Source organism: Gobius niger (genome assembly GCF_951799975.1).
Source record: "Gobius niger genome assembly, chromosome: 18".
Classification (NCBI taxonomy): domain Eukaryota; kingdom Metazoa; phylum Chordata; class Actinopteri; order Gobiiformes; family Gobiidae; genus Gobius; species Gobius niger.
In genome coordinates this window covers 6,604,664-6,632,073 of record NC_136869.1, presented here as the reverse complement: position 1 = coordinate 6,632,073, position 27,410 = coordinate 6,604,664, and the positions used below count along the sequence as shown (strand labels likewise).

Sequence of the window (27,410 nt, the reverse complement as noted above, 5' to 3'; positions counted from 1 at the left end):
AATCAGAAGAAACAGTGCAGATAAAATACCTTCAGCTTTTAGAATAACTTGTAATATGTCTTATTGTCATTGTCTGCATAGTCCTTGATAGAGTCTATGGATAGTTTGGATCTACAGCCTGATCAGATTCAACATTTGGTTTAATCCGAAATCAATCTCTGCTGATTGAAAGACGATACATTTATTGTAGTTCATACTTGTTGTTGCAATTTGACCAACCACTTATTTAAGCCCCACTGTTGCGTCGTATCTAAATAAACCTAAACCTCGTGGATCGTTTTGAAATGTAAACAGCAGACTCTGCCGTCTTGGGCTGGGATAATGGATAATAATGGAAGCACCTAATGAATATTTAGAAACAGTTTGGTTCTTATTACATTTGTTGATTGAAAATTATCAGCGCGCTTCAGAAAGAACAGCAGAAAATTGGCAGCAATTGGTTTGTTCCCCGCACATAAATTGGTTCCTTTTCCGGAGGTCAGAGGGGGTTTGCAGCTCGAGCAGACTATTGTTATTCCAATTGATTTTAAATTGCTGTAGCTTTAGATATATACGTTTGCTTAGCTTACTGTGCGTTTCTAACTGTCTTTCACACTGAACTGTGTGAAACTCCTTTGTAAATGATCTGTTTAGATGAAGTCGACTGTAGACTTTCCTCATTCAGAAAAATAAACGACTCTGAATGACACTCTGTGTGTAGCTCAAGGGCAATTTGTCAAAGAGAAAATATATCAGGCTGGAAAACATGAGTGGATTCCCCATGTCTTATTGTTTTCTGAATTCACACAGTAATAATTGTAGTCAAGGACAAATACAAGAGTGTTTTTCTTTATTTTGCCTCATTTGATCCATGTCTCTGGACCACATCAAATTCGCTGCATGAAATGGGTTTGACAAATAATGTTACCTTGTCAAGAGAAACCCACCTACGAACACATGAGGGAGAGCTGAATACAACACTGATATCAACTGATTGTATAAACTGTGTGATCACTAAAACAACATGCATAGAGAATAATGAATGTAGTGAAGACGCCTATGGTTGAATCGAGGACATTGTAGCGCAGGGGTTTCCAGTCTGTTATACCTTGTGAGCTTCTTTGATGTAAAAGAAAAGAAATGGAGGGAGATACTTCTTCTCCAATGATCTGCACACCCTTGAGTAACTCTGCGACTTAGCTGGAGTTCCCCTTTGAAAGTTCCGCAGGATGATATTTCAACACATTTCAGAAGAATCGTGTGGAGTCTCTTCTTTACACTTTACTATATGTACCTTCATCTCTTAACCCCCACCTTAACTAAGTGCATTTTCTCCAAAATCAAAAATTTGAAAGCTAAGACCTACAACACTCATTTAAAGGGACTATAAGGAGTTTTAAAATGTTACAATTATGTATTTTCCTCCCCCTACATGTTCCAACAATGTCCTAATGTGTAGAAGGAGCCCAGACCTGTTCATCACAACTGCCTCTAAAAACCTGCACTGTCACTCTGAACGGTGTCACTTCGGGTTCGAAGTGCCGTCATGCACGAGCTTAATATAGAAGGTGCAGTTACATGTATGATCTGAGGTGGCAGTAGTGAGTATAAAATGGCTAACTTGCATCTAGCCCCTTCAAACAGATCTTTTTCTTATGTCACTTTTTTGACATTTCTTTTCATTTCTCTTCTGTCACTTTTTTGTCACTTTTCAAGAAGCTTTTAGATTTGTGTAATGCCAAACTGGAGTAAAAGGTGCTCCGTTTAGGTGGGGGACAAGAGGTTGATATTTCCAAATTGTATGCGCCAAAAATCAAGACAGTATTGCGAACACAGCAGACAAATAGTGCGTATGATTTTCGTCAAAGAAGACAATAACAAACTCATTACTTTGATGCATTTTTTGAGTGATGAGCTAAAAAAAGGCCTCAGAAGTTTATGTATACGGTGCTGTTCATAAAAAAATCTTGACTCACTTTTGCCTAATGTGGTGTAATCTGTCTGTCAAAAGCTTAGCTAACCTTCACCGTAATTTCCAATACTTATTGACCTACAGTAAATTAAAGCAGTACTAAGTAACTTGTTTACTTCAACAAATCCTTTCTGTAGTCCCTCTGGGGGTAATTCAAGCGTTAATGGGATGATTGGGGGGTCTTTCATCTCCCCCCGGTGTCTCTGGCCAGAAAACCACAATTGGAACTTCGCTGCCTACGGGTTGGAGCAACCAATACGCACTAATGGAATCACGAAGAAGAAGCTAACAGGCTAACGGGCAAAGCTAACTGTGGGCTAGCGCCACTTAGACAGTAATTCCAGCCATGTTTGATGAAAAAAATGTGGAACTGGATGTACAATATCCCTCTCTCCCTTTGTCTTTTCTGTCGGTGTAGTATTTATTCTCACGGACAATAAATGAGTAAAAAAACGTAACATGCTAGGACGCCAGCAATGGCGCTTATGGCCTCTAGGGGCATGAGTTACCTAGTACTGCTTTAATTTGTTTGTACTTACTTTTTCTGATGAAACTGAACCTTTTTGAGTTTTCATCGACTGAACCAAGAAAAAACTATTACATTTAGAAATGACTAAAATGTGACTAAAACTAAAACTAAGAGGGCTGCAAAAAACAACACTGCTTCAGCAGGGATTTTATGAAGTTACGATGCAAATACAGCCAAGCACTTACTGTTTATTCTTCAAATAAAATGACATAATAAAGGACACCTGTTGATAACCCCGCCGTATCTCGCATTGTGTGTTTTGTATCTTACCTTCTTGAGGCTAATGATGCCCTCCCTGGTGTCCCGGTCTGTGGAGATGGAGAATGTGTTGGCTCCCTCTGAGTTGATGATGCTGTATTTTATGTCCGCGTTAATCCCGATGTCTTCGTCATTGGCTTTGATTTTTCCCACCGGCTTTCCCACCTGCGCCGACTCCACCACGTACAGCTCGTAGTTTTCTGAAGGAGAGAAACAAAGGCCGTTGTTAGAGTACTGTACACAGGAGTTAGTTGGGTCTATGATAGTCCTGACCCTCAGGAGGAAGCAGTTTAATTTAGGCCTCTGAGCTTGTGTGTTGAACCAGTCTTACATTTGAAGCTTCTGAGGTCAGAAAAATCCTAGTCCTGTCAATGTTTGCTCAGTTTTGAAAATAATGTATATTAAACGTGTGGCCTCATTCAAGAAAAGGTTTATTGTAATTAGCACTTTAAGAAGTTTCTGGAGAATGGTCAGGCAGATTCACATGGCATTTACATCATATTGACTATGCAAATACAAAGACACGCCCTCTAAATGTCCTTATATGGGCATGACAACAGCATCATCAGAGACCAGAAATACGCTTGAGCCTCACAGCACTTTCAGCTAAGAACAGGATTGTGGATGGCAAAAATCTGCATAAGAAGGCCTTAAAGCTGCATTATGCAACTTTTTATGTGAAAAAGTTTTTTTTTTGTGTGTATTTGACCTTTCAGTGACCCAGCAGCCTTTATTTCACCTCTACTTTCCATCACAGTAGCCTCTATGATGCTCCGGGGTCAATTGTTTTTAGAGTTTCTGGTAGGTTTTCACTGCAGATGGCCCCTCCCACCAGGAAACCTACAAAACAACTGATCCTGGAGCGTTGTTGAAGCCTCTGTGATGAAAAGTAAAGGCGCCATAATAACCACTCATGCAACCATTTGGTCTCATAATGGTCAAATAAGCACAAATATCAAGTTTCATTTCCACAAAAAAAGTTGCGTAATGCAGCTTTAAGAACACATTTGTCCACAAAAACATAGCGCCTCATTATGGCTGTAACCCGTCTCTGTGACATATTGTGCACTCGTATAGCTTATACATTTTAGTGCACGCTCACAGAAAGGCCCGAGCTAAGCATTTTAATTGTACCACTGATTGTTCCTGGGGGAAAGTCATTTAAAAAAATACTGGTTGCTGCCCGCAGAGACCAGGGGTGACAGCGCAGCAGCGGAGAAGACTAAACTCCAGGCAAATGATTATTCACTCAGTGTTGATGGTTTGAGTCTTTTTTTTTTCCCTCCCGCAGTTAAAAAAAAGAAGAAAAAAAGAGTCTTAGCCCAGGGGTGATTGTGCTTGATGAGGCACTCTGAAAGACAAAGAATTCTCGGCTCTGTTATTAGTTAAATTTGTCATTAAAATGGAAGAAAAACGTTGGGAGCTAAATGAAAGCGTTTGATGAGCACTCGCGTAATTTTGGGTAATTGTGCCGTATCTACGGAGGAAGAGACGTGCGGGATAAAAGACTGCTGTGATGTGGGAATGGACCATCAAAACAAGTGCTAATGCCGGGACCTTAATGTGCAGATATAAGACATCCTCGTCTCGCCATTAAAAGCATATTGTTCTTTTGGGAATGGACTATAAAAGTGTGGCGATCATTTCATGAGACTAACGTTTCACGAAGCCAAAAAGTATTAAGCATGAGTGGGGTAAACAGGCGCAAGGAGCTACTACTGTTAACACCACAAGAACAGGAAATAAGTAGATCTCCCCGTGACAAATCTAAACTGAATTAACGCGAGACACTGCAGGTGATTGAGGAAAAACTTTTGCTGAACATTACTGATATATGAGAAAAAAAAATGTAATGCAAGTTCTCTGCCATTTTTGTGTTTTCATATAAAAAACACTAGGGGGGAAAGACATCCACATCCACAGCTCTCAACCACTGTGCTGCACACACCTGTATACTGTACATATTCATGGGCTGGTTGTGTCATGTGATCACAGAGGTCACATGACCCGGCAGGATTTGGGGTTTTGCTTTGTTTTGTTTTTGAATAAGCTAATCATTTATAAAAACATCAAACATGTCCCTCTGAGGGTAATGTAATTGTTAATGGGTTGATTGGGGGGTATTTCATCTCCCCCTGGTGTCCCTGGCCTGAAAACCACACTTGCAACTTCGCTGCCTCCAGAACGGAGGCCCCAATGCACACTAATGGAGTCATGAAGACGAAGCTAACAGGCAAATTGGCAAAGCTAACTGCGGGCTAGCACCACTTAAACAGTATTTACAGCCAAGATTGAGCTAAAAAATGAAAAGAAAAAAAAAGATCTCCATTGTGTGATTGGATGCACAATAGCCCACTCTCCCTTTGTCTTTTCTGTCAGTGTAGTATTTACTCTCACGGACAATTAATGAGTAACACAACGTAACATGCTATGATATCTGCAGTGGCGCTTATGGCCTCTAGGGGCATGAGTTACCTAGTTCTGCTTTAAGCACATCACATAATCATTATACCAACATGGTGTACATTTGCCACAGCATCACACCAACCAAACAGTTTCCCCTTGAATTCAAAATGCAAATCTACATGAACCTTTCCATTGTGGTTGACAGTGAGAATAAATCTTAAACACTGAGAAACTTAACTTTTCCTTAAAATACAAAAGAAGTTCTGCATCTCAAAGCCATAGTGCAGAAGCAACACAGTCACCTACTAAACTTCTCCCGTACTGTGTTAGTGGTACAACTTTCACACGACACTCTCAGGTGATCTATGGCGGCTATATAGCTGCTGAGGGCGCATGGCTAAGAATAGCTGCTCCTTGCTTTCTCTGTGCTTTATGCAACTCGCTAATGTATTCAGTGGAAGGTGAGATGTACTCGCAAGGTACAACTTTAATTGGTTGCTTTACTAAATCTCCCCTTTGGCAAAGCGATCATTAAAAAAATCAGAAAGTTGACACAGGAAGGACCTCAGCTTTGTTAGTTACAGCACAGGCCTTACTGCTGATGGAGCATTAAGGTGTGACTTGGTAGCAGCTGAAATAACCTTTAATAATTCATATATTAGAACATCATGTGAATTTTTCTCCAAGCGGCTGTGGCACGGGTAAAGTTTAAGTCCTAAATGAGATTTTTAATAGACGTTTTACCTTTCAACACTGGAATTACAATACAGATCTAGCTGAACTCTCTGCATGTGTAACAGGATTTTGGTCAGTATGACATTTTTGCTGACTGTAATCGGACTGAAAGTGGCTCATGAAACTGACTGAAGTCTCGTAGACCCATGGAGACTGAAACCTTGGATTTGGTCGGCAGAATTTATTCTTGTGATTTTGTGGACTTACAACTGGACTTTTCCACGGCCATTAACCCCTTAACGCCTGAACTAATTTCCCATTATATAAAAAAATTTATTATCAGTGTTTTTGCTTTCAAGCTGATGCTAAATTAAGTGGAGATTGTAAATTTTTATGTCGCACATAGTATAGATATAGTTTTAGGTATGTTGCCAATCGGCAACAACAGGCATAAGTGCAATTTTGGGTATGTTGTAATTCGGCAACAACAGGCAAAAGTTGTAAATGTATGAAAATGACAAAATGTATTTATTCACAATTATTACAAATGTAAATGCACTGTAAGATACACTGAACACTTGTGTATTCAGGTTAGGATATTAGAACAGTAAACAGAGCTAACGCTTTTCACTAAATTCTTGCAAAGTGTTGATTTTGAGCAGCTGATGCCGTCCTGCAGCAGCAGCACTGGTAACAGGAAGGGCATCAGGATGTTCAGTAACATCTTCATTACTGCTGTTCCTGTCATCAGTGCCTTCCCTGCTGCTGCTGCTTTCATCACCTGATGTAGGGAGGTGAAAAAAAAGCACTTTATAAAGGTGCAGACAATTTATCTACAAAATATCTACAATTTTTATGACTAATTATCAGATTTTGCTCCCTTTCCTGAGGTTTTATAATACATTGTACATCAGATACCTCTATGTACCATTACTTATTTGCAAATTATATTATAATTGCACATTATTTTCGGACGTGGAACTCTTGTTTGTGGTCCAGTAGGTCCACCTTGTGGTCGCTTTGCAAACAACACCAACGGTTTCATTTTGTTCTGTGTAAAAAAAGGGCTAACTTTTTTTTTTATATCTTTGTATGTTATTGTTACAATGATTATAGAATTTCACTAAAATGGCATGTTCTAAAAAACGTTTTAGCACTGTAATACATCTAAATACTACTAAAATGCGGTCACTGTGGCCACCAGATGGAGCTACTGCAGTTTTCCTTTATGGCCTGATGTTGCCGATCGGCAACGTACCTAAATCTTCAAATAACAAAAAAAAAATCCATCACACGAAGTTCATTCCAATCAATAATCTAAAGATGGAAACAAGGAGCTGCTGCATAATTTTATTTTAGCACAACTCAATTTACATTTGAAGATTTCATCAAAGTTGCTGCCTCGATTTGCAGAAATGCTATTTCCGCTAAATAGCTACCATGACCCGCTTGTGGTTCCTTCTCTGACCGGTCCTACGAGAAACTAGTGGTTGCAAAACGTTCCTAGGTACGGCATGGATGTGCGCAAACAGGTATCAAGGGAAAACGTGCGTTATTTTAGCCACAGTCTGGCAAGAAGAGGTATGTTGCCGATTTACGCCAATAGGCGTTAAGGGGTTAAAGGGCATTATTAATCATTAGATGAACTATGCCAAAATCGAGGCTTCTTTGTTTATTCTTCTTTGTTTATTAAGATCCCCATTAGCCATTGCCCTTGACAATGGCTAGTCTTCCTGGGGTCCAGATTATAAAAGGCCTTAAAGGTAATTAACAATTTTTACTGGGTAAGTTCAGCAAAAATACCAAAATGATGGTCTAAACATACACAGTTGCCGTTTTGGCTGAAATTGACCACATGTTTCTGCTAAAAAGTTGTACGTTTTGTCCAGTTCTTAATATTCTGTTTTCAAATATTAAGGCATAAAATATGTGGTGATTTTGTTTTGTGTTTATGGCACTAAAATATAGTATTTGGGCATAAAATAGCAATACATCTGACTTGAGTATTTTCTAGACTGTAAGTCACACTTTTTTGTCATAGTTTGGCTGGAGGTTCAACTTATACTCAGGTGCGACTTATATATCAAAATATGTTCACACTGACAGCTGCTAGAGGGCGCTTTAGGCTTGTGTCCCAGTACCTGCCACTCCTGTACCACCAAAATTTAAAGATTGGCAATCGAGCTGCAGAAAGAAAGTGTGGAGGGAGGGACGGGTGAAAAGGGGAGGTGACTCTTACTGCAATGAAGAAAACACAAAAAGCTACTTGCGGGCTAAAAGGTCGATGTCCACAGCTGGAGGAAAGAGTTCGCAAATGAGAGCTTGAACAACGTGCTGCCGGGAGAGGTTTGTTAACAGAGCAATTAGCCTCCATGCCCAGGTAGTTGCCAAGGCTGGTGTGACTTATAGTCCAGAGTGACTTGTATATGTTTTTTTCTTCTTCATTATGCATTTTTGGTGCGATTTATACTCCGGAGAATACTGTAATCTGGATGGGGGAGGTCAGAGAACCCCACCCTGAACTTGCAGAATATGGACCTTCTTATTGTATGTCAGAAATGCTAGCAACCATTGCCCAACCTATGTTTTGGTCTTATTTCTGGCTTAAGTTTTGTCCTGGTAACTGTGATAGTGAAACGGGCCAGTCTTTGAATACCAATTCCTGGTTCAGTCTTAGGTCACCCCTGATTGAAACTCAATTTAGTTTTTAGTTTAGCTGCTGTAATAATGACTTTTCCTTTGCAAGGTGTTCTGAGAAAGTCTGTAGAACGCAGCCAAACTATGATTGATATCAAACATTGCCACTTTCAAAATGAAACTCACCGCCAAATTGCCAGGAAGGAATATTAGCTCCGATCTGCAAAGTGCAACACTTGTTGGAACTTTTTTCCGCAAGTTATTATAACTTCCTGAGTTTTGTGGCGGCTAACTTTGATTACCATTTAAATTATGCATGTAAGTGTGTGTATTGTATTTACCATCACTCAAGAAAATTAATGATCGTGGGGGCTTTCATAAATACCATGTTTTGCCGCTCAAAATGCTGAAAAAGTCAATCAAATCAAATTTAAATGGGGTATGGAAATAAGAAGTTGAAGTGAGGATACAGCCACTAGAATGGTTGCTTAATTTTACTTATCGAGCTTTTAATTGTAATGTAAGTGTACATTATGGGTTTTTATCTCCCCAGGAAACAAATAAATTAGGATTTTGTCTCTCTAAATACGAATGTATTACTACAGAGAGCTGCTGCTCTGCTATAATAGTATTTGGCCTAAAAACAAATAGTCCCATAAAACCATAAATTCACCTCGTGTGTTCCAGACCTTTGCTTGACAATTGGATCTGAATGCCTTCTGATCATTTCAGCATTTAAGTTCCCTCAATACAAAGCATCCAACACCAGATGCAGCAAAATGTGTCTTTTTAAAATATCATAGGCATTGGGCTTCAGAGGCCTTAGTCCATACATTATTTTAAGTAATACAGATTAAATACCAATGTAAAAATCCCCAAAGCTATCGTAAGCCTGCATTCTCTAGTGTGGGGTTGGTGAAGTATTAAATAAAAACCATTAAGCCTCCATGAATATTCAGTGACTACGTACTTTGGGGGAACTTGGGCGGGTTGTCGTTGACGTCCGTTAGCGTGATGTTGATAGTAGTGGATCCAGAGAGACCTCCGACTTGGCCCGCCATGTCTTTGGCCTGAATCACGACGGTGTAGTGTTCCCGAGCCTCGCGGTCCATGTTGGATAAGGCCGTTCTGATGATTCCTGCAAAGAGAAACACACGAGGGATTATGGATTTATTGATTATCGCTTGACATTTAACCACAGAGCTCTTGAACGCAGCACAGGCATTAAACAGAAAGGTCGCTGTGTTGCTCGAGATCGCAACATTCTCAAATTGCAAGTCATAATTTCAGACGCAGGGCAGGGGCCTGCATTTAGATCAACGAGCGGATTATGGAAGATATATCCAAACAGAGAATCCACAAACCGCATGTTCAAGCCTGACATTGTTTCTGAATTGTGTCCACAAACCAATAGTATTAAACACTTGGCTTGGCTTTTATGCAGAAAAAAAGTTCATATTTGTGCATATTTGACCTTGCAGTGACCCAGCGGCTGTATGATTGGTCAGCATGGCCCCTTTCGTTTCCATCACAGTGGTCTGTAGGAGGCTCCAGGATTAATTGTTTGGAAAGGTTTTCCTAAACCTACAAAACAATTGATCCTGGAGCGTTGTAGAGACCACTGTGATCGAAAGTAAAGGTGTCATGCTAAACAACCATACAGCTGCTGTGTCACTGCAAGCTCAAATAAAAAGTTGCATAACACACCTTTAAGATTGACATATCCGTAATTTTGGATTGTAAACCTGCTTTTTGGTACCACGGCATTGTTATTTATCCTTAGTTACTTATTTTCAGGAATACTTTTAAAAGGATGAAAGAAAGGTCAGGTCAGTGGGGGAAAAAAGTATTTGGCCAAAATCCAATAGAATGTCTATGTGAAACTGACCAAATACTTTTTTCCCCCACTGTAGTCCAAGTACGGGAGCCACACTGTAGAACTGGTCTATGCTGGTGTGTTCGATACTTGTCAGGTATTCTAACGGGATCAGTTCAGAAATAATTTTTGTGCCAACCACCAACAGATGGAACTTTGTCAGTAATTCAGTGTAAAAGGATTTTTTTTCCATTGAATAGTCTTTTTCCAACTGTTGTTTTCACTTGTTTCGATGAAAGTCCAAGGATCAGAGACATGATCTCTCTGTACAACACCAAAAATCTTCTCAAAAACCAAAACAAAATCATTTTACCGGCCCCCCCACCTTTATAAATATCATAGGCTGTGATGTCACCTGAGAACCGGCAATTCTTTCTTTGGAAGTCAGTAGAGCAAACCACCAGCCTGTATTTATGCTCTATCAATGCTAATCCAAACACTGTCCTGTATTTTTAGTCAAATCAAACTTTTAGCCAGACTGTTTAAGATGTTCATGCCCAAGATGGATTGGAGTGAATAATTGAATACAACATGAACCCTTTTGAAAGAGACTTATCAGTTCTGTAGACAAGCAGGTTCATTGTTGCTGCACTTTCTACGCGCTGCATCACTGCTGTCAGAAGCGATGTTCGTTGTTCTGAACTGAGCAACCATAAGACAATGCAGCATTTTTGTTTTTTTCTCCCCTGAACAAATAAAGTAGTTGAGTGCAGAGCTTTGAAATTGAGACAGTATTTCAGTGTAGTCAGTGTCTTGGCAATGGCTTGTTGTCTGGACAAACAAAAGAGGAACAATGAATCACTCCCCAGCGCTTGGCGTCTGCTAAAACAACACAGTATCTTTCAGAAATGCTGTTTCAGTTCTTTCATATATTGTAATTACAGTCTAAGATGAAGGCTATGATAAATATTTCTATAAAGAAAGAATGCTGCAGAGTAACTGTATGTTATATTTAAGTGCGTACACTTTTTACATCAAATATTGGTCCATTATACGAGTATTTCTTAAGTCTTTTCTGCTTTCACTTAAGGGTGTCTTTGTACTCATCTCCCATTCTAGACCGACATAAAAGCGAGATCTCTTTGTCAAGGTCAGACCTCCGCGCTTTTCATTATATTTCAAATGACTATGCAACCTTGCGTCGCCGGAGAATACAACTCTCCACGGCAATCGCTCAATCACGTTTATTACGACAATAACACGGGAAACACAGCCATGAACTTTCACTGCGCTAAGCCTGTGATGTACGGCCGACTCGCGAGGGTGTAACTCCACACGAGTAAATTGTAATGAGCGGAAAGACGGGGGGTGAGATCCTGTCGAGATTTATAGGAGGTAGTTGAAGTTTACACAAGTAATTCAGAGCTTAAAGGATATTTTTTACGGATGAGACAACTGCTATGTGATACAATGAAGGGCAAAGGAATCATGGCAAAGGTAATGCTATCGTCAAAGATATTGATACATTTTTGTAAAACATTTTCCATGGTTGAACACTTTTAGTTAATTTACTTTGGGTTGCCAGATCCTGTGGCTAATACCAGTTAGCACTAGGGCTGGGTACCAAAATAAATGTATTGAATGCAGGTACTGAAAAAAAATCTTAGATCTTAAATCGAAGTATTGATGCTGTTGGTTTTTGTTAAATGTTTGCCCCATTTTCCCAATTTTTTTCCATTTTTAATTTTTTTGTATTTTGGCCCAAAAAAAATTATTGTGTTTCCAATTTCCCCCCCTAATTTTTGCATTTTTTAATCACTAATATTTTCTCTAGTTCCTCACATTTTTATTATTTTTTTACACAATTTCTCCCCAAATTATTCCCCATTTTTACATTTCCTGACATTGGAGATGAACCCGATATTGTTTTTTTTGCAGGTCTTCCACATGTTATTGTTCTATTTTCTGGTTCAACAAATATTTCAGTATTGGTATTGATCGGGTATCAGTATCGAAAACCAAGTATCGTTAAAGTACTAGTATTGAAAACAATGTAACGGTACCCAGCCCCAGTTAGCACTGAGCCGAGCCCCAAAGGCTCTTTCGAAACTGAATACTCACGATACAAATCCTGCTAAGTTACGGAAATCTCACTGCATACTGCAAGTAAGTTGGTAAATCTTGTATTTGAGTCTGTATACCTTCACTATACTGCATATTTAGCTTTCTATCAGTCCATTATTTATTCAATTATCCATCATAAAGACCGTAATGATCGAGAAGACCTTCCAATCACCAGCAATAACAGCCACGCAAACTCATCGAGCTGAGTGAAGTGTCGTGCCCAAGAACACCAAGGGGAATAGGCTAGAATGTCATAGCAGCAGTAGAACCACCAGCCCCTCCATCCACTCCTCCTCTCCTGCACCAGCTCATGTAGACTCTAGATCACATCACATACGTCATTAGTTTACAGTTTTAGCACTCAGGAACTACTCATTTGCTGCATCTGCTCCAAGTCTATTGTTGAATTCATTACATGTCCTCACCATATGCACATGACAGTTTAAAGCGTTTTTCAACTTCACTTTTCTTTCAACACTTTCTCATCAGAGTTTTTTTTTTCTGCAGGTGATAAATATACAACATAGGTACAAATGAATGCTTTTTGCACGTGCTTCCACTGAAAAGACAATAGCTATATTAAAACCTGCTGTGGATCCTGCGAAGAGCTGCATCATATGCCATTGTTGCTTTCACATAACCAACGCTTGACTTTTTCTGTGAATCCCTGAAATCTATGACAAAGCTATGACAGCATCCCACCTCGGACTTCACGTCTTACAACATATTTACAGCGGCAGTTTGTCCTCATTAGTTCAGACGATGCATGTCGCAGGGCTGTAGGGTAATTGGCCATTAGAGTTGGCAACACCGCGGGGGCTAATCCGATCCCTCATACGTGAGAGCGATCCGTCCCTGTTCCCCCCGAGGCGCGACCCCTTAGCGGCCCCTACACAGCGGTACAGTGCGGCCTGAACTCCTGAACTCTGGGCTAATATAGACCCCCGGGCAGGAGCGCAGAGAGAGGCGGCGAGGCGGTATCGACATACAAACTAATAAACAAAACCCAGTTAGTAGCGTCTTGCGTGAGCTATAAATAAAAGAAATGGTTCGAAATGGGTTGCCTGTCATACTGCATGTTAAATTACTGTTTATATTGGTAATCAATAGCCTTGCGTGTTCCTTCAATGTTTTGCGTTGAAGGAACACACCACAATCCAGTAGACTCCATGCTCGCGTTTATAATAATAATAATAATGCCTTACACTTGTAATGCGCTTTACAAGCCTGTATTAACAAGTTTCTCAAAGCGCTACATTGTCGTCATTATTCATTCACTCCATACTCGGTGGTGATAAGCTACTGTTGTAGCCACAGCTGCCCTGGGGTAAACTGACGGAAGCGAGGCAACCAGTCTGCGCCATCGGCCCCTCCGACCACCACCAACCACTCACTCACACACCACATTCACCCCAGGCTTCCTGGTGTTACCAAACGGTCTCCCATCCAAGTACCGACCAGGCCCTTCCCTGCTTAGCTTCCAAGATCTGACGGGATTGGGCATAGCAAAGGCGGTATGACCTGAAAGTAACTGAAAGTAAAGGCGTTTACTTTCAGTTTCCCTTCCACATATTCACACTATTGAATTTGGTCTGTCTTGACTTTTTCATCCTGATCTTGATCTCAACTGAGAAAAGAGAATTCCTCGGAGACACACAAGGGATGCAGACCATAGACTGTAGAAAATAATGGACGTCTTATGCTCACTCCTCCCCGTTTACCAGAATGACCACGGCCGTGGGGCAATTCATGGCGGATTTACAGGCTCCCCCTCCCCAGCTCTGACGAAGCATATTCCTAAAAAGGACATACGGGCGGGATTTTCACCGTAGACTCGGCCCTTGCGTGACGTGTAGCTCGCGCTGCTCCAATGCTAACAGTCCGAGCCTCATTAAATACGAGATTTCAAAAAATCATATTACGAAAACCAGCCTGGTTTCATATATTGTTATTAGCCCAGCGTTATCTCAGGAGGAAGATCTAGCCTAGTCTAGCGTTGAAACAATTGAAACCAGGCTTTAAAGTAGTTTTTAACGTGTCTAAAGTCCAATGCTTTTCAATGGGGGCCTAGCGGCGATATGGAGGTACTGCAGCAACGGCGGAGCAATGGCGGCCCCCACGTTTGTGGTCAAAAAGCAGGGCAGCCAGCGGCCATTGATGCAGACACACATTTACTTATTTATTATTATTGCAATATCATTGCATGTTGCAATATTATTATTGCAACGTGATAAAGGTGCAGCCTTGTCTACTCAGCCCACGACAACTCAGACTTCGAAAATGTTCATCAATACAAAAATGCTACTGAGTTCAAGTGTACTTTTTTTCCTAAATTTTGAAGTGGACATATTTTCACACAAGTGAAAGCTTCATTCACACAAGTGCTATGATATTTTCTCGACTTTGTTGCATAATGGGTAGAAACCAGAAGCGTCCGCCATATTTCTAAAGCCCATTAACCATCTGAGCTGTTCTGCGCTCATTAATCTGAATGCCGTTGGTTAAAACAATGGCTTGTCATTTGTTTTTATCATGGTTGATTGTCCCTGCTGCCAGTGGACGACGCTTCAAGTAGCACGAGAAGCTTAGAAGAGCAATCCTTACTCATTGACTGTCTTTTCACACATCTATTTCAATTATAAAACATGAAACACTTCATCGCTATCATGATTAAGTGCCCCAAAGCATGTTCACGAGCCACATATGTCCAATATTCACTGCATTTTCATTTCAAACTTGTAAATCTATTAATTTCTCCTGTCAGTACTTGAGGTCTAATTTGGATCTCTTGATGGAATAAGAAAGAAAGAAATCCTCGGCTAAATTAGCACGGTTTCACCATTTCCTAATTTCCCGGAGTCGCAGGGACGTCAGTCATTTACAATAGGTCATTTTGCCACTTCCTTTTTCTTCCCGCGGACTCCATAGAGAGAACTAATCCAGACGCCTCGAGCCCGCGGATCATTAAAGTGGGTCACGCAGCCATCACTGGAGAGATACTGTACGAGGGGGATATGAGGTTACCCTTCACTGTCACACCGAGCCCTGGCTAAAGTCAGAAGAGCTGACCTGCTTCATTAGTGCAGCCTATAGCATTAAGACAGGGGCTAATATAGTAATGTAATGGTGCAAGATGTTCATTTCTTGAATTCAAAAATTGTAATAAGAGAAGTTTTGACTGAGTAGCACAGTTCTAAAGTTCCTTGGGCTTTAGTTTGTCTTTTTAGATCCAGACCAGTTTTTTCCAATGAGGGGTACAGGGACCCCTGGGAGTATGGAAGCACTGAGCCTGAGGGTACTTGGAATAAAAAACGACTTGAAACTAATTGAACATTATTTTCAATGGAAAGCAACATTTTAGATTTTACAGTTTTAGCCTTGTTATGAAGCTTAATCGTAAATGCAAACTGGACGACCCTACCTAAGGTACTCCATTCAGCGCCTCATCTCTGACTACAACGCACCAATCATCCAATCATCTCAAGCCGCACCTTAGTGAGAACCTATCATCTAGCAGCACGTTCCTGCTTCAACCAATCGTTGCCCAGGATTCACAGCCTTGGCCGTTTGCCAGCGTGCTGCGACCCTCCTCCGCCCCTCCCCCACCTGGCCTCACGTCTACTCTGCTCGTCGAGACTTGTCATCCAATTGCCACTTCGGACCTCGTCCTCTACCCCGACCACCAGTTTCCAGACTCCGGGTGAAAGCCTCTCCTACGTTCATTCATCGCGCCCATGTATTTCATACAGTTTATCTACTGTCTTCTGCCGAGGTCTGAGCATTAAACACAGTTCATGTCCAATAAAACTCTTCTGTGAGTATTTTCACGTTGAATTGAAAATCTAAGCTTCAGTTGATCATTTTCTAAATAATTTCCTGCAATGTCCACATCGGGGATACAAGAAGTGTAAAAGAAACGCCCAAAGGATATGTGAGAAGGTTGGTGGTCACTGGTATAGACTTTACAGTGTTTCCCAACCAGGGGTACGGGAACCCCTGGGGGTACTTGCGCACTTGGCATGGGTACTGGGAATTGCCTCAGATTAAAACAGGTGAAACTGAGTTGACTTTCTATATTACTTTAAAGAAAAAAGTTATATTTTCAGCAACACTCTACTAATGACGGAAAAATGTATGTTTAGTTGCTCACTTTGTGAACATTTTGGCAGGATCCTCGAGTGAGGGCATACTCCGAGCATGAATCAATGCCTTAAGGGGTATGTGGGACTGTGGAAGTGGCCAAAGAGTATGTCTCGTTTTGGAGCTAAGATCAAGCTACAGCTTGATGCTACAGCATTGATTGCATTCAATGATCAATCCACGGGAAATTACTTCCTGTTCATTGCCAAATGTATGCATTTATTTCACCTCACTGTGCTTGGAAGCGACAGGTCAGTTTTGACTGTGGACACATCCGTCCAAACCGCTCCGCATCGCTCTCACGGAGAGACGCCAAATGACCCACTAATTGGTTGGGCAAAGATAGCGGGACAGAGGATATGTCATCAGTATAACCGACTAGGCTCAACACATGAAAACACCAGACTGTATTTTTGGCTAAAGAAAGACAGAAACCCATTTATCCAAGCCAAAAAAGAGAGAGTACATCGTAGTAGTCCTGCAGACATTGATATGACGTTATTATTCCTTTTCTGTCTCTGCAGTCAAGTGTGCTCCGCTCCGCAGTCTACCTCAAATTACGTTGAACAGTGCCATTCTGAATGTAACCTTTAAAATCGCTTGACAAGGCACAGCGGTTTGTTTAAGAGTGAGAAAACTGTCAAAAAACGCTGGTATTGTTAAGCGAAACTTTGGGACAGATTTTGATCTATTCGAAAGTTCCATTCACGAATGTTTGCGTTATTAGGCATTTAAAGGTATGCAATGATTTGTAAAGGCTGCATTGGACATTCTTGATAAAACAAATAGTAACACCAACAGAAAAGCAGTAGTATTAGCCACCATGCCTTCTTTGAGTCATTTGAAGCACAAATATGGTGCATAATAATGGAAACAGAACATGGAATTGTTTTACATAAATGATCCTTCCATGTTGAAAAAAAAAAAAAAGTCCTACTTTTCTCAAGAATTTTAATAAGTTGTTGATTTTGTTATTCGGAAGTTGATTTGGTTCCAGGGAAGTGAACACTGGGGACTTATGAGCTGTTGGCGGCTTGTGTTTTGGTGCTCAGTGCCTCGGAGATGCCAGGCAGACAGCGACAGATTGGGCTTCGTCTTGAAAACAGACCAAGTCACAAAATGTGGCTGTCATTAGCAATAACTAATGCCAAACTTCTGCTAGAACAATGCACTTATGTGACCTGCCAAAACAACATAAAATAAATGGGCTTCAATAGAGATCTTAAACGATAAACAGATAAGTGATGAGTTCAGCTGTAAATATGTTACATAGGCACATACTGGAATTGAAGAATGATAATGGCAAATACAGCGCAGCAAAATTTGTTGATTATGATGATATGCATGATGATGAAAACAACAAAACAAAACTCAATTTTTTTTTTACAAAGTAGTCTTCTGGGGAGGATAAGTTAGACAAAGAACCTGTTGTTTACAATGCCGTACTTTCAGAGGGAAATGAATGAGTTTGGTGCGCTTCGAAACCATAATAATATAACTACCTCTGTTACTTAGACAGTAACGGGAACGCTGCACTAATGTAGGAAATAGCTAATTAGGTTACTTATACTTAGGGTGACCAAAATCCCACATTAAAAAGTAAAAAATACACTGCCCTGGGCATGGCACGGGTGAAAATAACAGCACACCTGGGACCGAAGTTGTGTAATACTGGGACACATCAACTGTTTTGGATAAATTCACGGGGACATAGGACAGAAAGTTAAAAACTGTGTGTGTCTTTTATCCATGGCATGAAATAGCTTATTAGATTCAGATGCGGGTAATAATAATGTTAGCATGCTATTTTAGCTGTCAATCAAACTCTCCATCCATCCATCCATCCATCCAACCCTCCATCCATCCATCCATCCATCCATCCATCCATCCATCCATCCATCCATCCATCCAACCCTCCATCCATCCATCCATCCATCCATCCATCCATCCATCCATCCATCCATCCATCCATCCACCCAACTCTCCATCCATCCATCCATCCATCCATCCAGAGGGAAATGAAGGAGTTTGGTTCGTTTCCGATCCATAATAATATAACTACCTGTGTTACTTAGACAGTAGTGGGAACGCTGTTCTGATGTTGGAAATAGCTAATAAGGTTACTTATACTTAGGGTGACCAGAATTCCCACATTAACAACTGGGACAAAAATGGGAATTCGCGGATGGAGTCAAATTGTGACTTTATTCCAATGTTGAACGGAAAAACAGTTTGCTATGAAAACTTTGTGTTTGGCCACAAAAACGCTGCTTTGGGCATGGCACGGGTGAAAAGACGGGACACCTGGGACCGAAGTTGTGTAATCCTGGGACACATCAACTGTTTTGGATCAATTCACGGGACAGAAAGTTCAAAACTGGGACTGTCGCGGGCAAACTGGGACTGTCTGGTCACCCAACTTTTACTGGAAAATATAATGTAGTTACTTGTAGAAACTCTATCCCCCAACACTGGTTTCCAATCACTAAAACTACCATTTCCTTCCTTTCTTTTTTCACAACATATGTGAGAACAAAAGACTTCCAGGTGACAAAATTGACTATTTTGAAAAGTACAGCAACGGTTAATGAAACGGAGAGGCCATTGAACTAACCCCTTCATCTTTCTTTTCAAAATCAGGAGCAGTCTGGGCTCCTCACACTGGAAAATTCTCCTGCACAATTTTTATTTGGACCAACTAATCATTATTGACACCAGTACAAATATGGAATACATTATCCATTAGCCACTATACGGTTCAGAGTAACATTACAAAAGCATTAAGTTGCAGTTAGCGCAGTACACCTTTTCTCCCCCAATCAATCTAAACAATCTCTCGCTTCACATTCAACCACTTTGCTGAAAATGTCAAGTCTTTGCGGGGCTCCCCTTTTTTCCCCGTGGCTTCAAAACGAATCAAAGAGCTCGCAGCCACTTTCCTGTAATGATTCTCCCTTATTGGAAGTCCTTTGTTATTAACTGGAGTCTTAGCATTACTTAACCTGGGGTCCTTGGGAGACGCAGCCTTGGCCAGAGTCCACACTTTCCATTAAAAGTGCACTAAGACAGATGATCTGACCTTTAGGGCGCTTATTAGTTCTTTACTCGCCAACCTGCCGTGCTACACAGTAATATTTTTTTGTGCAGCGTCCGCTAAATGCACAGAGAGGGACAGGAGATGAGCGTTTTTCTCTTTTAGCCTCGGGAAATCCTTGCGTGAAAGTGTAACTTCAACAATACCACTTTTTTTTTTTTTTTTTTTTTTACATTGCTCAGATATGTGCCAGCTCCTTCTGCTAACACCGTATTCCTCAGCACTTTACGACAAATGGCAAAAATGTGTCTTTGCCCATAATGGTGGTGGAGGTGGACATTGCATCGTCTACAAAAGCATGCTTATTTGAAAGATATGTAATGGATATGGCTTATTGCAACATGTGAACCTGAACTGAAACCTTTTACAGGGTTTGTAAAAAATATGGCTTGGTTTTTGTGATTGAGAAAATCCCGAAAATATGTAAGCATTGATTTTTACAATACAAAGTATATGTCTAGCCAGTAGGAACATCTGTCTTTTATCCATGGCATGAAATAGCTTATTTGATTTAGACATGGAGAAAGTTTTCTTCATAACTGTCCAAAATTAAACTTCGGTCTTTCCGTATTAGTCTGAAACATCACATTGCCCACACTCAGAGGGAAAGAAAAGGGTAATAATAATGCTAGCATGCTATTTTAGCTGTCAATCAAACTCAGTAACTGCATTATATAACTAGTTTTAAAGTTAACTTTAGGGCTTTCATAAAAATGCTAATGAGAACTCACATTCTATCTATCTATCTATCTATCTATCTATCTATCTATCTATCTATCTATCTATCTATCTATCTATCTATCTATCTATCTATCTATCTATCTATCTATCTATCTATCTATCTATCTATCTATCTATCTATCTATCTATCTATCTATCCATCCGCATAAGGCCTACATACTCAACTGTTAAAAATATATATTCTCCACCCTTGGTTCGGTCTGGTATCCAACTTCTGTTTTTCGAGGTTGACACTACAGTGACTTAAATTGACTGTGTTCTGGTTCTGTCAAACAATCGACTGTATTTTGAAACATGGCTTCTTTTCTAGCGTGTGATCCGTCAGACACCCTCCCAGATGGTAAGCATCCAGCTGTGTGCAAAAGGGGTCACCGGCGCTTATACTGTCTAAGAAAGTTGGCCTCTTTCCACATTGCCAAAACTCTGTTGACCATGTTTTATCATTGTTTTATTGAGTCAGTTACATCCTTTTGTCTGGTCTCTTGGTTTGGGTGAGCAAATTGATTGGGGAGTCTCTGCTCTATCCTGCTGCCTTATACGATAAACAGCTTCTGAGAATGGCGTCTTCCCTTTCCAAAGATGTCCTCCATCCCCTGAATGGTGAGCTTCAGCTGCTCCCTTCTGGAAAAAAGGTTCAGTTGGCAGAGCTAACCGTTACAGAAATAGTTTTGTTCCAGCAGCTAAATACGCTCTGAACAAGCATCCTTTTTCTAGCTTCGTATTCGATGTATCACATGATGATTGTTCTATTGTTGTATTGTACAATAGACGACGGACTTAAAATGCTTTTATTTTTCATAATTGACTTCTAGCCCTTTTAGCTGTGCAGAGATCTGTGTTATATCTGTCTCTACTGTATGTTGGTCTGTATTAGTATGTGTAGGGCTCTTACTCTTTGCCAACACAATTTACCTTTAGGTACAAATAAAGTTACCTTGAACCTTGATCCACTTCCAAAGCCTCCGCTGTACTGTCCCGTGAATTCTCCAGCACAATAGCACGCTGGGCTTTTCTTCGGCCACTCTCTCCTCCTGAGTGGTTTGTCAGCCGCTTTGACATCGGGGTCGGCACCTCTGCACTAGACCTCGCCATCCATCCCTCCATCCACCCACCCCCCCACCTTCCACCGAAATGCTCTAAATCCCACAGGAACTCGGGCTAATTCAGAAAATAATTGCGAAGCGGTCCGACTTTGGTGAACTCCTTCTCACTCTGACACACGGAGGTGGTTAGCCTTTTCCTCAACCTCCCCGGTCTATTAGATCTGATACGGGAGCACTATCCAGCCTCTTTGTCTGGGTGCAAACTTCTAAAGCAGCGCAATCTCCTGGGTGAACAAAAAGGATTAGAGGAGATTACCAAAGCGCTCGTATATATATATCTGAGGAAACCAGCTTCTTCTTGGGGTTTCTGGTACAATCTTATCATGGCTTGACTACTTGGCTACGGAATTTTTAGACAGTGCAGATAACATCAAATGAAGCTTTCTGCAGGAGAAGTACTTTGATTTTTATAGAAGAGAGAATGGTTAAGGTGATCCAGTTCAAGGTAGAAAAAGTACAAAAGTCCTCATGTGGTGTGATAGAAGAAGACCTATTTTATACAACACGCTAAAGCTACATTTTTGAGCTGTTACGGCTACTTAACTACAAGAAATAATCAATAAATAATGTCCTAATTGACGGGTATCTATTCTAACTCAAGCTGTGTCAAGACAGCACCCCTAGTTTAATTCAAATGACATAGAGGAATGAATATTGTCAGGCAAATTTTGATTCAAAATGGTACCAATACGATAAAGCTGCTGAAAATACAGCCAGCGTTTTCCCTTCTGATCTGATACTCGATACCAACCTGCTATTGATATTGTAATGATTATGATTCCAGCCTTTACAATGACAACTGTTTTGTTTCCCCCTCTCTCTGTATTCACCTTATTCAACAAGTGGTGCCATCTTGTGTTCATGGCCAAACTGCAGGTCTAACCAGAGCTGACATTGTTTTTGATTTCAGTTTTCGAAGTAACATTTATAGATCAGCTTCGGTCCAACAACAACAGAAACAGACAGACGTGCAACAGAAAGAAAGACATCAATGGAATCCCCCGCTTACAGGAAGTTATTGAACAAAGAGGAAATGCTTTAATAACAAAAGTATGTAGTATTATGTGGGAGGGGCTTAATAAGGTGGATATATTGATTTGCAGTAGCCACATTAAAAATTATAGTTTTTTTTAGGTCATAGGAGCAGCAAAACAAAGGTCAGGGCATACACGCCTTTTGCTGTGCTGCTTGATCTTCATTCTGTCTATTTGATGTCAGTTATGTAAGGGTAATCACCGGTATACAGGGCCGTCGGAACATATTTTGATTGGGGGTGCTGAGGGACAAAATTGCTCCCCAAAACGTTGTCTTTTTTTCTGTCTTAAACTATCCACCAGGGCGTGCTGCAGCACCCTCAGCACCCTGGGTTCCCACGGCCTCGCTGGTATTGAAAGTTTTGGACATTGATTCACTCCAAAGTAACAATTACCAGGTACAAAAAAAAAAAAAGAATCTGCATAACCAAGTGAAGGTCATGCGTACATCTCACTTTTCTCCATTGCGCAAATGTATCCAACCAACAAAACTATAAATGGAAACTATAAACAAGAATGTAACAGAAACCTCTTGATATGCGGCAGTTCCAGCCTCCTACTAACTCCCACCTCAGCAGAGAAATTAGCCTATTTCCGCGCCCGCACACACAGGGGCCTCAGTATTGTGCGCATGAATGAACAGTGCTGGTGGTGGTGGTGGTTTGGGATGGGGGGGGGGGTCGGGTCGGTGCCACTTCCAGGAGCAGCACCCTGACATCTCTGTGGCTAAGTGACACGTGCGCCGCAGCGATAGGGCCAAGGCGGGAGTTACGACCCGGCCATAAAGGAAAGGATACACACATTTGCCCCCAGTTTAAGCCGCACTTCTGCTGAGAGATAGAACGCTCTTATAAAAAAAAAAAAAAAAACGCTGCCTTTGCACTTCTGAGATTTGCAAAGCCACACAATTAATTGCAGCCGTCTCTCTCTCTCCTTCTCTTTTTTTTAAAAATTATTTTATACAGTTAGTGTGTCACATTAACACGCCACATCACAGAAGCACTTATAATTCCGCGATATTATTAAAGTCGGGTTTGACAGGGCAGGGCGAAAAAAATAAAGTGCCAAACGGAAAATGTGGGTGTTCAGTAGCAGCGGAAATGACTGATGAATGGATATAGATGAGAATTGGGCCAACTGGTGCGGCAAGGGGGTCAGTGCTCTTGCCTCACCGCAGAAAGGTGCCAGGTTTCATTTCTGTGAAGAGTTTGAAGGTCCTCCCTTTTGAGTTACTCTTTGATTAAGATCCTGGCTCCAGATTTGAGGGTGAGTCCCTGACATTGTGGCCGCGTCCTGCTTCTGAAAGGGCTGCCCGCTGGAACAGGTTGAAGGATCAAATGCAGGGAAGACCAGACACAGATGTTATGTGAAACAAAAGCAGTGTTTTGAGCTTGAACATAGGACTTTTTATCGTTCTTGTTGGAAGTGTTATGGAGCTTGAAGTTGTAGGTTGTCATGCTCTTGGGCAACACAGCTTCATACTTCTTATGTCTCTGAGTGTTTTTGTTCGTTTGATGACATAATACGTTATACCTGAACCTTACACTGGCACCATATGTGTATTAAAACAGAAGTAAGTAACTCATGCCCCTAGACGCCATAAGCGCCACTGCAGGTGTCGTAGCATGTTACGTTTTTTTTACTCAGTAACTGTCTGTGAGAGTAAATACTACGCCTGCAGTTAGCTTTGCCCATTAGTTTGTTAGCATCTTCTTCATGATTCCATTAGTGTGTATTGGGGCATTCGACCCGGTGCAGGAAAGTTGCAATTGTGGTTTTCTGCCCAGAGACACCGGGGGAGATGAAAGACCCCCCCGATCCTCCCATTAACACTACGGAAAGGATTTATTATTACATTAAACAAGTCACTTAAAGGGACTATACGGAGTTTAAAAATGTTAGAATTATGTATTTTCCTCCCCTTACATGTCCAAATGTGTAGAATGAGCCCAGATCTGTTCACCACAACTGCCTCTAAAATCCTGCACTGTCACTCAAAACGGTGTTACTTCGGGGCCGAATTGCCGTCATGCACGAGCTTAATATAGAAGGTGCAGTTACATGTATGGCCTGAGGTGGCAGTAGTGAGCATCAAATGGCTAACATGCACCTAGCCCCTTTAACCTATGGTGGACGCTGCAGGTGAATGGGGGGGGGGGGATAGTTATATGAATCAGTTTTCATACATGTTTTGCATAAATGTTGTCAAAGTTACCTTTGTTGTTTAAATGTAGGCCTATTGTATTATTTTGTATGTATGTAAGATTTTTCAGAGGGGATTTTGGATCTTGTTTAGATTTTGAAGGTAATAATAAGTGAAAAAAAAAAAAAAGTGCCCTGTTTTTTTGTGTTCAGTGAATCAGGAATTAGATATTTAAAGAATCTCTCTAAAAAAATCCTTCAAAATATTTGGAGACTATAGAATAAAGGTGAGGTTACTGCATGAGTGGAGCCAAAAACCTCATTTTGAGAAAAGGGGCCCTGAACTTTTGAAACACTTGCGCATTTCTCCAGTCTTTAGTACGTGTGGCTCCCAGAACGGAAATGACCGTATTTGGATAATAGCTTCATCTCGGGCACCATTCACAGTGCACGTGGGTGTAAAATATGTCAAGCCTCATTAGTGGACAAAATGTCATAAAAAAAAAGCCTCATACTCTGACGTGAAAACTAAGATGGAGAAAACGAGCTAAAAACTGCGTGAATAATCAATACTTTCACCCTTAATCTGCTCCAAGGCTCCTGTGTCTGGAGAGGAAACCACACAACCTCTTATGCAACGTAATGATTTGCATCGTAACAAGGCATATTTTTCTTATCCTGTTAAGCTTTTGACCTTAAACACAAAGCATTAACACTCGTTCTGAAGCGCAAATGCAACAGCTCACAGTCGAGCGCCGTCTAACAGGTCTATTTTATGCACATTTGAAGTTGTTATTAGACTATGACACTGCAACAAAGCGCCGGCAAGCGGGGAAAAAAAGCGCGGACCCATCAATCACCGGAACAGCTCCCTATTGTTTTTTTTTGTTTTTTTTCTTATAGTCTTTGCAAGTGCTTAGACAGTCTATGTTATACCTGCTGAACCGGCCTCACGCCTTTAGAAGCTGTTAATAAGTCATTATACAAAAGGAGCTTAGACGCCCCGCGCAATCAATGCCTTGCGGCCTGCGGTGCCAAGCTCTCCGCAAAACAAAAAGCACCCGTGGAGTTCAAGCCTCGATTGGTGTGTAAGAAAAAAATAATGTACCACTTTTGACGAAAAAAAAAAAGAAAGAAAAAAGCTGCAACGCACGGTTAGGAAAACATCACAGTTCAAAAAGCAGCACCTTTGTTTGTAGCTTCCGTCTGCGCGTCCTCCCTCAGGCTGAACATCTCTCAGCCTCGCATGGCATTTTGCAAGACACGCCGGTTGGGATTCGGCTGATTGAATCTTACTTGCAAATAAAACAGGACAAGGAGCGGTTTTAATGTCATTTTTGCGAGCAATCAGTCAACTATATTTAATTTTTGGAGCAGGAAGCAGCATTAGCAGCCGCGCGCCATTCGTCTTGTGCCTGGCGGAGTCAAGTTCAAGGGCTTCTGAGGTTGCGGCGAGGAAAGATGGGATGTCTGAAACCTACCGCATCGGAAGCATGATATATTTCAATATTTATCTGTAATACTTCATAGTAAGCCGTAAGGTTAAAGGGATTTTTCATGATTTTTGACATAGGGCCTCATTTCCTAGTTATCCGGAGTGTTGCTGATTTCTGGAGATATTTTTTTTGCCATTCAAGCAGTTCTTATGTTTGAAGAGTTTCGTGGCGCTAGGCTAGTGCAAGGCTAGTGCATGTCTATGGTATCAGCTAGCCTGCATTAAAAAACAGCCTGACCCGCTCCACAGAGCACCTGAAGCAAATCCCTTGTACCGCCAGACTAACAATATAAATGTCTGTGTCGATAGAGTTATTTTAACCATTCTGCATTTAAAAGAACTTATATTTGAGCAGCATCAGCTTTGTGGTTGTATAAGCTGCGCAACGACAGAGTGATCTGCTAGAAAATAGTCCCTCAAAATGCGATCATTCATGTGATGCAAGGACAGTTCCAAAAATTATTCTATCGACACAGACATTTATATGGTTAGTCTGGTGTTGTAAGTGATTTGCCTCAGGTGCTCTGTGGAGCGGGACGGACTGTTTTTAATGCAGGCTTGCTGATGCCATAGACATGCACTAGCCTAGCATTAGCCTAGCACCACGAAACTCTTCAAATATAAGAACTGCATGAGTTACAAAAAAAAATATCTCCAGTAATCAGCAACACTCTGGATAACTAGGAAATGAGGCCCTATGTCAAAAATCCATAAATATCCCTTTAAGTTGTGGAGAAGACTTCCTGTCACTGTCATTCAGTCACAGCGTTACTACCTTTGCCTCTCAACCAATCACCTCTCAAAACTATATCTCCGCTTATTCATCCTCCAGTTTCAGCTACTCTATCGAACACTCTCCCTTCATCGCATCACTGCCTTCCATGTTCCAAGTGTCAAAATGGCCATAGAACGTTTATTTTTTATTTATTTCTTTTTAAGATTATTTGCGCCGTAGTATTTATTAGACGGGGTGAAAACGGGTGAAGAGCTGGGAGACACATTCAAGCCAATTGTTGGGACTCGAACCCCTGACGCTGCAGGACAGAACTGTTCCGTCATATGTGCTGCGGCCTTAACCACTAGGCTATCAGCTGCACAACTAAAATAACAATAATGTTCAAAAATGAAGAATCAGTTCACAGACTGAAGTAGACACAGCTAAACAAATGATTAGTTTAAGTGTCTCAATTTGGGCATAATAATTCAAATTTTAGTTGTTTTGTCTCATTAAAATGTAGTTACGCATTTGACCTATAGATTATTTC

General features: G+C 41.0%; 1 protein-coding gene across 1 annotated transcript in view; it reads right to left on the bottom strand.

Annotated features, from left to right (window-relative positions):
* Positions 1-27,410, bottom strand: part of LOC306977684 (cadherin-18-like) — a 210,428-nt gene that overhangs the window by 76,983 nt on the left and 106,035 nt on the right. Inside the window, exons 5-6 of the mRNA XM_079576098.1 lie at positions 9,427-9,594; positions 2,751-2,938 (exon numbers count right to left, since the gene is read on the bottom strand). Coding sequence (XP_079432224.1) covers positions 2,751-2,938; positions 9,427-9,594 — 356 coding nt within the window. The remainder of the gene's footprint in view (positions 1-2,750; positions 2,939-9,426; positions 9,595-27,410) is intronic.